Source organism: Cydia fagiglandana, chromosome 11, assembly GCF_963556715.1.
Source record: "Cydia fagiglandana chromosome 11, ilCydFagi1.1, whole genome shotgun sequence".
Taxonomy (NCBI): Eukaryota; Metazoa; Arthropoda; class Insecta; order Lepidoptera; family Tortricidae; genus Cydia; species Cydia fagiglandana.
In genome coordinates this window covers 1031419-1047366 of record NC_085942.1, presented here as the reverse complement: position 1 = coordinate 1047366, position 15948 = coordinate 1031419, and the positions used below count along the sequence as shown (strand labels likewise).

The following is a 15948-nucleotide window of genomic DNA, read 5'->3' as shown; positions in this document are numbered from 1 at the left end:
TCTCCTACAAGTCTCTCTAGCATTTGTTTTTAGCACCAGCATTTTCTAAAAGTTAGTCGGAATTTGGTCGGAATTGGTCTGGTTGGAAGGTGTGAAACCCATTTTTCGATTTTATCTTTTTGCACTGCACCGGTGCACCGCATGCACCGCATCCTTTTAAACGTCAAACATTGACTTTGATATTTGTTTTAGGTTTTTGAGTATTTTCCATCTTTGGATATATTTTATCATAATATGACAAAGAAATGTATCATTTTTTTCACTGAAATTAATAGCAACTTGTGTGATCATTCTCGTGTGAAGCTTTGATCTATCTACAGACATAGTGTACGCGCAATAAATCTATGCTCGTCCGCTCGCAACAAGTTTTGAGTGGATTATTTGAAAATAAAAGCAACCGTGATGGTTTCTCATTCAAAGAAGTCTTCTGCCGAATGGTTTATTGATCAACTGAACGTGAGCAATGCGAAGCTGTTGGCGTTTGTGTTAGTTTTAGGGTTCATCGGCTACCACGGCGTTCTGCATTTACGATATGGTAAGGACCCTACATTTTACATTTAAAACTTATAGTAACATTGTGATTGAACCCCTGGTTGAACTCCAACAATATATCGAGTAAAGAGAAATAAAATTCAATTCCAAGTTTAAAATTTCAAGGTCGTTTTTAGGCCGGCCATAGACTCTTGGGAGTTGAGGAACTGATCACATTTTTTTTTCTACTTCAGGGCCAGACTCGTGCACCTGGTTGTTATCCTCAGGCCGATATAAAGGAGACCATGAATGGCAGCCTTATGGTTGCATGCTACATCGCTACTCAAAAATGTAAATAATAAAGTACTACATTTATCTTGGTTGCATTGTAAACATTTTGTTGTATGGAAATAACAACCCAGAGCTGGTTTATAAAACTTTACTGGAAAAATTACAAATTTATCCTTGAAATAAAATAAAGCATAGAGTTTAAGCAAATGTTATAAGAACAATATTTAACATGTAAATATTATCCTTTTTTGCACTATTTTTATTTGTACTGTAAAAAAAACAATAAGTTTAGACATCCAAAATAATAAACATTTGAAGAGTTTGTGTAAATATAAAATGAATAATATCTTGTTTCCAGCGATGCAAGAAGATGTCTCCGGTACTTGGCTTTCTGGGGCAAATACAACAGCTTTGCATTCATCGGAGACTCCCGTATAGCACAACTCTATGAACATTTCATAGGTAATGTATGATTAAATGGATTTTTTACATACTAACCATATTTCTATACTCTGAATGTTTTCATTGTAATTTCTTCCAGTGTTATAATCCTCAAACCTAATTGAAATGAGTAGCGTCAAAAGACCATGTGAAAATTTAACTTTTTTTATATACCTACTAACTAAATGTCTGAGAAATATTTTCTATCATTTGTGACTTTTCTAGCACCCTAATCCAGGTCACTATTAAGAAGCTTGATTTGTATTTAAAAACCGGCCAAGTGCGAGTTGGACTTGCTGTCCTCAGTGCCCCAGTATTTTATTGAGTACAATTTTCATAGAAAGATTGAGAGATGACAGATGGACCAACAAAGTCACAAAGTGGCCAGGACCCCATGGCAAAAGGAAGGCGGGAAAACCCATAACAAGATGGTCCAGGGATATAATAACCACAGCTGGAGAAAATTGGCTAATCAAGGCAAAAGACCGAGAAAGGTGGAAAGATATGGAGGAGGCCTGTACCGAAAAGGGGTCCTTAATATAGTCAAATAAACAACAATATTATTAGAAAACTTCTTAATGAAATACTATTTAAGGAAAAATAAACACTTAAATAAATAAATAAATAAAATAAAAATTTTCATGGTCACACATTGTGACAGTGTACAATACAAACAGCAACACTCCTCACTGTACATCGGAGGACATTATTACAAAAGGCATAAGGTCCACCAATGTACAGTTAACAGCGTGGGTGATGGTACCATGTTTACAGTTAAATATTAGTCAATGATTATCAGTAATAATGAATCATGACTATCATGAGCTGTGATAATTCCTTATCACCTTATCTAACAATTGTTACTATTCAAATAACTAATCCTATACGTAAATAGAAATCTTCAATGCAATAGATAAAATTTGAATTGTCTTTGTGTAAATATTAACTTTAAAAACTATTCTAAAATGTCATAATTGCAAGAAATAAAAGGCTATTTTATTTTATTTTATTTATTTGGTCAAAATTGGAAATCCGTGGTCTCTGCCTACCCCTCCGGGAAATAGGCGTGATTATATGTATGTATGTATGGTCAAAATTTAGTTACATTGCATATATGTGGAATTCCCCTTATATCTTACAAACATACTTGTATCAATTTCATTTTATTCTTTTGCAAATCGTTCCTGAAAATACCCACAGAATGTTTTTTTACAGGTGTGTTAAAAACCCGCCTGGACCCAGACCCCTCGTACTCACTGGAGCACCATACCCCTAACAATACATACACCGATGAGAAGTTACGTCTGTCTGTACGTCTGGTGTGGAGTCATGACGTATCGAGGACTATGGTTGAACAGTTTAGAGCCTGGTAGGTTAAAAGTAAAACCATTAGGGTAAATCGCCAATTACTGGCCACCGGCTAATAACTGGCCACCCTAAACTAAAAATAAATTCTATTCACCTATAATTTATTTCATATAAGGTATATTGACTGGCCTCTCTTCAATAATTAGCCACCTTATACTAAAATGAATTATGTTTATCGGTAAATAGAATTCTATTTTAGTTTAGGGTGGCCGGTGGCCAGTTACTAAACAGTGGCCAGTAATTGACGAATTACCCTATATGTATTTATTTCCATTGTTAATGCTTTGCCACTAATACATAACTACCTATTTATTTGTGTAGAAAATGTGGACTGAATACAATTGAATTATTTATCAGACTATCATACCTATTCATAAAGCCAAACAGAGACTCTTACAAACTTAGAGGATATAACCAACGGAGACGCCATGTCTATAATTTTCGGTACAAAATAGTCTACCGTTTTTGCGGGGGAGGAGCACATCAAATGTATACGTAACGTCAACATAGCCATGTCAGATTAACGTCAGTCCATACATGTGTTTGACATGTGGTTGACCATTGGCCGCCTTTTTTCGACAGAGGGGAACACCTGTTAATGACCACTCCGTTTGGTTATATTCTCTAAGCTTACAAATGACAACTATAAAATAATAAATACGACAGATAAATTAAGGAAACATGTGAGATTTGCATAAAGTTCCCTGAAATTTTTGAAAAAACTGGAAATGTGTGTACAATTCTGAATATAATTCACTTGACTTAAGATTCACAACATACCATATGTGGCTTTCCCTTAAAGAAGGGTCCTTATGCTTCATATGCATAAGGACCATTCTCTGATGGAAAGCCACATTTTTAAATTATAAAGATATAAGGTAAACAAGAGGGTATAATGCTACGAAAACCCCATAAGACATCTTTATTGAAATTGAGCCCTATGCAACACACATTAAAGTCCACTTCTCCTTCCAGGGAGCGCGAAGACGAGCCCCCCTCAGTGATAGTGGCCGGCACCGGCCTCCAACTCCTCCTGACCCGAAACGCCACAACTCTCGTCATAGAGGAATACAAAAGGAACCTGACGCTGTTGGTACAAGCTATAGATTCGCTTGCACACAAGAATACTAAAGTCCTTTGGAAGTTGATCGAGTCGGTCGATAGTTCGAAGCTGAAGAATGAGTTTAAGAAGATCAGTAATAGTGATATTGATGAGTATAACAGAGCTGCTATTGAGGTAAGAATTGTATAAATTTAGGTTTTATTTTTCTTTGTGTAAAAGTCAAATAAATACAGTCACCTGCAATAATATGTTACTCTTCGAAAGCCGCAAGAAATATGTGATACACTCTCCGAGATCGTGTCAGATACTTTTGCGGCCTTCGTTGTGTAAAATATTCGTAGGTAAATATTTTTTGAATTCAACTTGATATTTTTTAATAATAAATCTTCTTCCTCGTTTTGTCCCGGTATTTTCAAATAAATAAATAAATAAATAAATATTATGGGACATTCTTACACAGATTGACTAAGTTCCACAGTAAGCTTAATAAGGCTTGTGTTGTGGGTGGGACAACGATATATATAATATATAAATATGTACTTAAATACATAGAAAACAACCATGACTCAGGAACAAATATCTGTGTCATTACACAAATAAATGCCCTTACTGGGATTCCAACCCAGGACCATCGGCTTCACAGGCAGGGTCACTACCCACTAGGCCAGACTGGTCGTCACAATTTTTGGGAGCCATCATTTGATAAATAAGCCCTTGGTTTTCGAAACACAATGATTGACTAATTTCTGATTATTATTTAATCAACCGGTCTGTATTTTTGACACTATAAACTTTAAGTGTCCTTAGACCATAGTCTAATAAAACATGGTCTTCTCTTCCCAGAGTGACACAAGCCTACGTCACAATAACATGGCCGCTATATATAGCGCTATCGCATATTATCATATAGCGCTGTCGCATGATGACGTAGACGTGACTTGTGTCAGTCACGTGACCACGAAAAGACGGGAAGAGAGTACCAGGCGGAGTATATTATTATACCATGCCTTAGACTATTAATTTTTAAAATGATGAATTTCATTTCAGATCTTGACCCACAGCGCAGCTCGCATCTGGAGCTCTCCCCGCCTGGTCGCCCTGGGCGCCGGCTCCAACGACGGCTGGGCACTGAGTCCCCGCGCCTTGCGGCACGACGCTCAGATATTATTGAACATGTTCTGCAACGACCACATGAACTTCAACGATGGATCGTGTTGCGCGATGCCCGAGCCACATACTCAGCTTCAGTTGTTAACGTTTGCCATGTTTCTTGTATGGTAAGTGCCGCCATTTTGTTTTTTTGTTTTGATTATTTGTCATTGGTCCGAACGCATTCTGCTTTAAATGATAGGTGCCATACACTCAGCTTCTTTTAGGATAATGAGAAAATAGGGCCGGATTTTTCCGGCCGACTCAGATTTCTATGGTAAAAAAAAAACTCCAGCTTCAGTTCTTGACATTCGCCATTTGTTTTGATTGTTAAGTACAATAAATGGCAGACGTTATGAAAGTTTAAGTTATTGGTACGAACGTATATCGTTACAAATTAGCAATAAACAGATAATGAATTTTCGTATATCGACATATCGACAGAAGGTTGCATACGTGTTGAGGTCTAAACAGCCAAATTTAGAAATAGATGGTGGTATTTTAGGAAGATTCACTTACTTAATAAAACATCATTTAATTTTGACTTACAATTGTTTTCTTGAACCACTTTTAGGGTTCCGTACCCAAAGGGTAAAACGGGACCTTATTACTAAGACTCTGCTGTCCGTCCGTCCGTCTGTCACTAGGCTGTATCTCACGAACCGTGATAGATAGACAGTTGAAATTTTCACAGATGATGTATTTCTGTTGCCGCTATAACAACAAATACTAAAAACAGAATAAAATAAAGATTTAAGTGGGGCTCCCATAAAACAAACGTGATTTTTGACCGAAGTTAAGCAACGTCGGGCGGGGTCAGTACTTGGATGGGTGACCGTTTTTTTTTTGCCTTTTTTGCATTATGGTACGGAACCCTTCGTGCGCGAGTCCGACTCGCACTTGCCCGGTTTTTGAGACATGCTTCTGTCTAAAATTCATTCATCAGCAATTGTTTACTATATTTGCTTTACAACATAAGATATAAATACAAACATACTTAAGTTTAACCACCATATTAACAATAACTTTCTTTTCCAGCGGTGTCCTAGCCGGCATAAAAGCAACATGGCGGTGGTCGCAAACCATCCAGCAACGGCTCGGGGGATACTCGCTCGTCTCCCCCCCTCCGACCACCTCATCCCCCTTAGCCGCCCTCGCTAAACTGGGGATGATAATGGCCTACTTCTATCTCTGCGATAGAACCAATTTCTTTATGAAGGAGAATAAATACTATTCTGAGTGGAGCTTTTGGTTGCCGGTGGGATATGTGTTCGCGCTGGGATTGTTTTTTACTGATGACTCTATATCTACCAGGTAAGATCCTATAACAACTCACAGACAAAACATTCTCTAGGCTGAGCATAGTCGCGCTACCCCCTCTGCCACGCATACGGTAATTTTACTCCATGTTCGAGTCGAAAGTGTCTTTGTGTGACGTCCGTGTCTTTGAACGGACCAATCACGGCACGGGACTTCGCTCACCTCGTCCCGCGCACACCCGCATTTTTGGCATCATCGGTTGCATGAAATAATTGCTCTAAACTCGGTCTAGAGGATTCCTAGTCTATGGTATTACCTAACCACCAGACGCCTAATTCACCACTTTATTCTTAACTAACTTTTATTTTTATTTGAGTAAGTTTCCTCTACGTACTTGGGTGGCCTATTATCCCACCGGCGAAGCGGCAGCTGAGTTTCACGAGGCTTCATTATATAAATAAATAGTAAATAAATAAATATTATAGTACATTTTTTACGCAAATTGACTAAGCACCACGGTAAACTCAAGAAAGCTTGTGTTGTTAGTACTTAGACAACAATATATATAATATATAAATACTTAAATACATAGAAAACAACCATGACTCAGGAACAAATATCTGTATCATCATACAAACAAATGCCTTTACCAGGATTCGAACCCGGGACCATCAGCTTCATAGGCAGGGTCACTACCCACTATCATATATTATAATTATGTATGTTTAAAAACAATAGCGTAAAGTAGCAGACTTTTATATTTATTCAAAAAAGTCCCTCCACATGTTTGGGTGGCTATCCTCAACCCATCGGCGGAGAGGTAGCTGACTTTCACAAGGTTTCAGTATGTCGGGTAATTTCGAAAATCACCCATAATTCCATCATATTAGAGTCCATTTTCTTTTCAGGGTCCTGCATAGAGAACAGACCAACGAATGGAAAGGCTGGATGCAACTAGTCATCCTAGTGTACCAAGTGACAGGGGCCAGCAAAGTGCTGCCCATTTATATGCTGGTGCGGGCACTAGTTTCTGCATACCTGTTCCTTACAGGTGAGTTTATTTATGGTTGGATCAACTTTTTGTTGTTGTTTTTCTACCCCGTCAGCCAGGCGACAATAGTAGCATAGATAGTATGTATGTATGTATGTATGTAAACACTTTATTGTACATAAGACAGGTTAAGATACAATTAAAAGAAATATAAGAAAGAATGAGATAGTTACAGGAAATGTTATGTTACGTTCTAGTAATATGCTAAATGACCTATAATAGAAAAGCCTTGTAACTGCCATAAAAATGTATGTTTGGTTATTTTTATAATACCATAAAACAAGGGTTTTAAGAGTGACTCAGGCGACCGTAACCATGGCAACGTGTGACAAGAAAATGTTGATTCACACTTATATTATTATGTTCGACAACTTTTCATATAGTTTTTTAATTCCTTCACAAAATAATACTGATTAAGCAGCAGGCGGTCTTATCGCTTAGGAGCGATCTCTTCCAGACAACCTTTATTATAATCAAAATTAAACTTCCGTGTGACATATAAGATATAACTTTTATTATATATCGTTTTGTCTAAATTTTGTAGGTCATCATATCAGATTTCATCAAGTACATTTTTTTATCTTTCTATTTAAAAAATCAGACTGTGTCGTGTCTCACTTTAAATTGACTGTTTACAGGCTACGGTCATTTCACATACACGTGGAAGACAGGCGACACGAGCCTAGTGCGATACTTCCGCGTCATCTTCAGGCTAAACTTCCTGACTGTGGTCCTTTGCCTGACGATGAACAGACCATATCAGTTCTACAGCTTCATACCGCTAGTCTCGTTCTGGTATACTTTGGTAAGTAACGTTTGATATAGCGTCATCTTCAGGCTAAACATCCTGACTGTGGTCCTTTGCCTGACGATGAACAGACCGTATCAGTTCTACAGCTTCATACCGCTCGTCTCGTTCTGGTATAATTTGGTAAGTAACGTTTGATATAGCGTCATGTCCAGGCTAAACTTCCTGACAGTGGTCCTTTGCCTGACGATGAACAGAACATATCAGTTCTACAGCTTCATACCGCTCGTCTCGTTCTGGTATACTTTGGTAAGTAACGTTTGATATAGCGTCATGTCCAGGCTAAACTTCCTGACAGTGGTCCTTTGCCTGACGATGAACAGAACATATCAGTTCTACAGCTTCATACCGCTCGTCTCGATCTGGTATACTTTGGTAAGTAACGTTTGATATAGCGTCATGTCCAGGCTAAACTTCCTGACTGTGGTCCTTTGCCTGACGATGAACAGACCATATCAGTTCTACAGCTTCATACCGCTAGTCTCGTTCTGGTATACTTTGGTAAGTAACGTTTGATATAGTGTCATGTTCAGGCTACACTTCCTGACAGTGGTCCTTTGCCTGACGATGAACAGACCATATCAGTTCTACAGCTTCATGCCGCTCGTTTCGTTCTGGTATACTTTGGTAAGTAACGTTTGATATAGCGTCATGTCCAGGCTAAACTTCCTGACTGTGGTCCTTTGCCTGACGATGAACAGACCATATCAGTTCTACAGCTTCATACCGCTAGTCTCGTTCTGGTATACTTTGGTAAGTAACGTTTGATATAGCGTCATGTTCAGGCTAAACTTCCTGACAGTGGTCCTTTGCCTGACGATGAACAGACCGTATCAGTTCTACAGCTTCATACCGCTCGTCTCGTTCTGGTATACTTTGGTAAGTAACGTTTGATATAGTGTCATGTTCAGGCTACACTTCCTGACAGTGGTCCTTTGCCTGACGATGAACAGACCATATCAGTTCTACAGCTTCATGCCGCTCGTTTCGTTCTGGTATACTTTGGTAAGTAACGTTTGATATAGCGTCATGTCCAGGCTAAACTTCCTGACTGTGGTCCTTTGCCTGACGATGAACAGACCATATCAGTTCTACAGCTTCATACCGCTAGTCTCGTTCTGGTATACTTTGGTAAGTAACGTTTGATATAGCGTCATGTTCAGGCTAAACTTCCTGACAGTGGTCCTTTGCCTGACGATGAACAGACCGTATCAGTTCTACAGCTTCATACCGCTCGTCTCGTTCTGGTATACTTTGGTAAGTAACGTTTGATATAGCGTCATCTTCTGGCTAAACTTCCTGACTGTGGTCCTTTGCCTGACGATGAACAGACCATATCAGTTCTACAGCTTCATACCGCTAGTCTCGTTCTGGTATACTTTGGTAAGTAACGTTTGATATAGCGTCATGTTCAGGCTAAACTTCCTGACTGTGGTCCTTTGCCTGACGATGAACAGACCATATCAGTTCTACAGCTTCATACCGCTAGTCTCTCTCTCATACTTTGGTAAGTATATAACTTATTTTCGCTAGCAACAAGTTAATTGGGCGTAGGCGTACATTTAATCCTGAGCGTAATGAGGGATTCAAGTGTTAACGCTCAAGGTGGAAAATGGAAATAATTTTGCTACCATGTGACACATACTGCTTTTCACATCACCTAACTATGAGGAAATTATTTACTTATGTTTCAAATTGTTACTTAAGCTAAGAATAATGTCCTAAAAGTGCTACCATGATCCCTACTAGCAGAAAAGTGCCACTTTAATCGCTCCTAGCAGGGAAGAAAAAGCCCTTCCGTATAGGTGACGAGAAAAATCTATTTATTTTTCAGATGTTCGTGATCTTCGCCCTCCCACCGGACATAGCACCCTCCTCCACCCACACAGTGGAAACCAAGCCCTACCAATACCTCTACATCGCGCTCAAGGTCATCGGCCTATTGAGCATAGTGACGGTTCTATACATGAGTGAATTCTTCTTCCAAAAAATATTCGTCACTCGGCCGTGGAAGGCGCTGTTCGTTAATTCTGATGATGATATACACCAGTGGTGGCTGCGGTGGAAGCAGGACAGGTTAGTATCTCTGTCTCACACGTTGCAAGGTCAAAGGCCTGCTCAGCATAATCACAGAATAAATAATAGTACTACCGTACAGAAAGGAAACTTCCTACAAAACCGAAGTTTGACAGCGGTTCAGGGTCGAATCATGCTATCCCTTTCTAATATATGACACTATCCCTTTCGGCTATTTAGGGTTGTCAAAATTCAAGTGATTATCTTATCTGTGGTCGTGCACGCAGAAGGAAGTCAAGTGGTGCCAACCCTAATAATTGCTCGGAGCAATGCTGAGCCGAGCGGAGCCGAGTTTGACCGATCTCAGGAGTTTCGCACCCCTGGCATAATGACGGTTCTATAGACGATCGCCATGGTCGGTTTGCACATATTATATTACACATACAAGCACTGGAGCAAAAGTTAGTCCATTTTCAAATGGGTTTATCTTAATAAAATTATTTCATTTCTAGTATTTTTACATGTTGGCGCAGACATAAATATATTATTACCCAAATATCAGAGATTCAACTGCAGAAACCCTATATAATAAGAGAAAATGTGTCAGGAAAGTTGTATGAAATTCGTAAAAGCCTCAACTCTTTATAAGGCATAAGGGTATCAGGCAAGGCTCGGAACCGGTTTTTTTGAAAAACCCGAAATAGGTCAAAATTTTTAATTATTTTATGCTTTTTACGTAGCACTGAATCATTTATTTATTTAGTTAACAACTTAGTATTATTAGACTGTCCCATTAAAAATGAAATAATAAACTAAAGAACGAAATAATACCGGTATTTTATGAAGAAAAAACGGGTTCCGAGCCTTGGTGTCTAGAATTATGCAAAATTGGACCCTATCACTTTGAAATAAAGTTCAAAATCAGGTGGGAAATATATTCCCTTTGCCTTATATGATTTAGGAAACTTATATAGATGTATTTGCCGTAGATACTCGATGACGTACGGAATAATCTTCGCCGTGGCTTATTTGGTGGCGCAGCGATACAGCTTGCTCGACGACAACAATCATAGCAATCTGTTCACCCCGGGCGTCTCTCTTACAGGTGTGTATTAGGGATGTACCGACTAGGCGCCGACTAGTCAGGAAAGCCGACTATCCGACCTCATTTATAGTCGGGAATTGGTCGGCGACTAGTCGGCAAAAATGGCCGATTAGTTGGCACTTTATAAGTGATAGAAAAACAAGACAAAAATATGTATATAAACCGCAATATTCCCCATAAGCTTTTCACCTATTTTACCCAAATTCCTGTTAAGGGTGTTTACGGAAATTGCGATATAAATAGTATGAAATTCAATTAAAAATTTAACTCAACTTCTATTTTGATGTGTAGAGGCATATTTGACCGTTATGGCCTATTTGCTGAATAAATGTTGAAGTTTGAGGGCCACCCCACATTTAGCGTCTTTCGAGCGTCGGTGTCTACAACTCTATGGCCGCTGCTCGACGCAACGTCGACGCAACTTCGACGCAACTGCGCAGCGACGTCATTTTCCATAGCGCTGAGCAGACGCCGACGCTCGAAAGACGCTAAATGTGGGGTGGCCCTGAACAGTAACCCTCGTCCACAGCCACTCTCCTCGCCTTCATCGGCATCGGCAGTTACGTCACCTACACATTCTTCTGCACCAACATATTTGACTGCAACGAGATCCACTCCTACGTCGCCTTCCTACCCATCGTGAGTTACATCATACTTAGAAACGTCTCCGGCGCTTTGCGAACTAGGCATTCCAGTCTATTCGCCTGGTTCGGAACAATTACTTTAGAATTATTCGCCAGCCAATCGCATATCTGGCTAGCGGCTGACACACACGGGGTCTTAGTATTAGTCCCAAGCGCGCCTATATTAAATTTGATTATAACGTCGTATATTTTTATATGTGCGGCGCATGAGATACATAGGTTGACAGGGATTATTTTGCCGTACGCGGTCCCTGACGATTGGAAGCTTGTTTTAAGAAATTTCGCTATTTTTCTAGCGATTCTAGTCCCTATAGGTATACATGATGGTATGTTTTAAATTTGGTATAAGTAATTTGTATAAACGTTTTAAAAGAGATACTGTGGGTGCATCAACTACTTCTTGTTGTTATCCTGCGACGTCAGCCAGGGGACAGTTAGAAGAACTGTATTAAGTAGATGGCTCTTTATGGCAAAGGCTTTACCTACCATTAAACACCGTGTTCGTTGAAATTAAACGCCTTAAAATCACGTCAAACCGTGACCCAGGAGACGGTAACCATGGCAACGAGTTACAAGAAAAAGTTGATTCACCCGTCTGTATCATTTAACAAACTGAATCAAAGTATTGCAATATCCGTCAAAGTTTTGCAACATGCTTTTTGGCATTCAATAAATATAAGCACTTAACACGTTAACTGTTGAAGATCTCAATTTATTTATTTATTGACTATTACGCTTTAGGTACATTAGTATAACAATACAAAAACATATAACAAAATCAATACAATGTACTTTTAAAAACGAGCGTTTTCCAGGATGAAATTTTATCCAGTGCACAAATTATAACAATTGGGTTTAAAGACAAAAAGTAGTTGTTCAATATCATGAACCTTTTTTATTAACTAGTACAATAATTTTTAACAAATATTTAATATACAGACGTTGATTAACATAAATTATTAAAAAAGAGGATAACACGTATAGGTATTTGTGCACTAAATAAAAAATATCCTATATTAACAATTTATACGTTCGTTTTAGTGGTCGAAGGAACCATAATGTTACTATAAAACTATATTTGTATTACATACCCTTCAGTGATAATTTAAGGTTTTCAAATAGTACAAAATTACTTGATTGACCAATCCTACACTTGTGTTAATTTTATGTGATTTTTTGCGAAGTACATATATTACATACTCTTTGTATTTAGTATTGTAAATATACATAGCACTTTAAGGATGTAGAAATGTATATTTTTGATTTTATAACTGAACCAATTACATTATAAAAGGTTAAAGGCACATTTTATTTACTTAAGCATGTTTTATTTATTAATAATTTTCTTTTGTTTATGAAAACTTTGTGTTATTTGTCAATGGTATATTAGTTCATAATGGAATCTTGCCATAATTATATATTGCGTTAAATGTGACATGTCAATATTATAAATATATTGTATAGTTGTATATTGCAGTATTTGAATTCGGTGTTTAGAACCAAAAAGTTGATTTTATTAAAAGTAATAAGTAATATTCAAATGGGAATGATGAGAAATTCGTGAAAATGTACAACGTTTGTGTTTTATTTATACGTAGTAAAGTATTTTAAACAAATAATTTTAAAAAGTCTGCCATTTACAAGAATTAAATTGTCTTCTCAAATTATAATGCTAATATGCTATAATGCTTTTATTCCTACACTAATATAGTTTTGGTTGAAAAATTGTGATATAAATACCAAGTATTTTGTATATGCTGTATGTAATATTAATATGCTTAGTTATTCGGACACCTCGACCTGTTGTGTTAGTTTTAAGTTTTGATGCTTTTTTAGCCTGTAATATTTATTACAATATATTTTTGGTAAAATGTATGCACCATATTTTACACAACTTTCGCTATGAAACAAATACTTTTATTTCTATTTTACGCCTGTTATAAAGAAATAAACACGCTAATGATTTTTAACCCTTTGATCACTATTGTTATGTATACGTGACGTGACAGTATACAATTGTTAATTATACATCTGATTCAGATTCAGATCGTTTAATACGGTGTAAACGTTACATGTCAAAACCATACAAAATAAAAATAAAAACACACACACACACCTAAAACTAATATACTATGTATGACATGATTAATTTAATTTCAGGCAATTAAGGTAAGGTATAAAATTTTGGAGACTCTGTTTTGTAATCTGCACCATTAAAACTATTTGTTTTAGTCCAGCAAATATGTAATACTAAACTTTATCTTGAGGTAGCATTTAGTTTACTTTTAATTTATTGCCGACAACTTGTTTGATAGTACCTATAATTATAATTTGTTTCTATTATTTTGCAGATTTCATGCGTAAGTTTTATTTTTTCATTATTTTTTTAAGTATAGAAATGTGAAACTATTCTTGTTTCCATTTCAATCTGAATAAAAAAAAATGCAAGTTGGGTGTATATATTTTTGTTGGCCTCTCTCGTGAGCCAGAGGACAACAGTACATATTTATCAGGAAATGCACCCGTGAAAGTCCACAAAGGTTTTATAATCACTAAAACGCCTGCATATTGCAATTAGTATATTATAATTATGGTATCAAAGTGTGACCCAGGAGACTTTACCATGGCAACCACACAAAAATTCGATTCTCTCATATGCTTACAATGTTTACTGGTAAACTTTGTATCAACTCTAGAGGTCTACCGTTTAACTGAGGCGGTAGATAAGTTTTTATGGCCAGCTAAGGACTGGATGAATGCCTGGCTGCATGAAGCTGATTTTTATTAAGTAATTAACTAATTAAAATCATCTAGTTAGCCCTAAAACTCAGTTAACTTCTACTAGAATATCACTGCGAAACTTCTTTACCAACCAATTTAATCTTGCACTAAGCAAAATTAGGGCTCGTTCATTAATTAAATCGGACGTCAAAGATATGTTTACACTTTTGCACCTTACCACTCCCTTGTAATAAGGCGAAAAATGTAAATATATCTGGCGTCGACTGTACATCATACATAATATCGATTTTTTAGACACTGACATATGCGATCCATGTCGTATCTTTAGTTAATTTTAGACGTATTTTTAAAGTTCGAATCAGGTCGATAAGCGGTAGACCTATAGCAGTTGTGAATAGCTGTCATCAGCAGACAATGCAGAAATATATAATGTAGCCATAATATTTAAGTACTTAAGTAATACTTTGTGAGAAAATTTGCACTGTGATTTAAGTCTTGTAAGATGTCGGTTACTTAATAATGTAAATAAGTACAAATAAAATAATGAAATTATACTTTTTTTTTCATTTTTGTCTACAACGTTAACCCTTCGAAAGGCATGGCCTGTCGTGTGCGCCATTGTGAACTCTGTCGTAATCAGCGATGTTGCGGATGCAGATTTTTTGACATCCGCAGATGCGGATGCGGATGCGGATGTCAAGATTTGGTACTTAAAAAGCGTCAAATATTAAATTTTTAGCATTTTTTATTTAAAAAAAACCAAACGTTTAGTATTTGAGCAAGAACATAGGTGCGTTTTATTTAATAAACAGTATCTTGGCCGACTTTTCGGGATCTAGACGATTTCGTTATATAGTATAATGTCGAAATTACCTAGCACTTACGCCGCCGGCGCCGCCGCTAATACGTTTCTGTTACCGACTTGGTCGACATCCGCATCATGCGGATGCTCCGCTTCGATTTTATGCGGATGCGGCTGCAGATGCGGATGTTGAAAATAATGCGGATGTTCCGCGGATGCGGATGCGAATATTCGCAACATCCCTGGTCAGAATGCACGAAGGTATTGGGCTGGAGCCACGCGCGTCAGGGTCTCCCCACACCTATCGATGCGGAATCGGCAAATACGATAGAGAAATGCTTTGTATCTATTCTACATACGCAATAAGAGCGAAAAAGACGTCGCTCGGCTCGGCCGAAGTCTTTTTAGGGTTCCGTACCCAAAGGGTAAAACCGGGCAAGTGCGAGTCGGACTCGCGCACGAAGGGTTCCGTACCATAATGCAAAAAAAAAAACAACGGTCACCCATCCAAGTACTGACCACTCCCGACGTTGCTTAACTTTGGTCAAAAATCACGTTTGTTGTATGGGAGCCCCATTTAAATCTTTATTTTATTCTGTTTTTAGTATTTGTTGTTATAGCGGCAACAGAAATACATCATCTGTGAAAATTTCAACTGTCTAGCTATCACGGTTCGTGAGATACAGCCTGGTGACAGACGGACGGACGGACGGACGGACGGACAGCGAAGTCTTAGT

General features: G+C 37.7%; 1 protein-coding gene across 1 annotated transcript; it reads left to right on the top strand.

Moving 5' to 3' along the window:
• Positions 1-170: 170 nt before the first annotated feature.
• Positions 171-14963, top strand: LOC134668774 (N-acetylneuraminate 9-O-acetyltransferase). The gene is made up of 12 exons (XM_063526233.1): positions 171-535; positions 726-822; positions 1121-1224; positions 2419-2572; positions 3547-3808; positions 4682-4911; positions 5822-6097; positions 6952-7094; positions 7733-7899; positions 9737-9978; positions 10908-11023; positions 11553-14963. Exons 1-12 carry the CDS (start codon positions 403-405, stop codon positions 12002-12004), a joined length of 2376 nt encoding a protein of 791 aa, XP_063382303.1. The 5' UTR covers positions 171-402; the 3' UTR covers positions 12005-14963.
• The last annotated feature ends 985 nt before the right edge of the window (positions 14964-15948 follow it).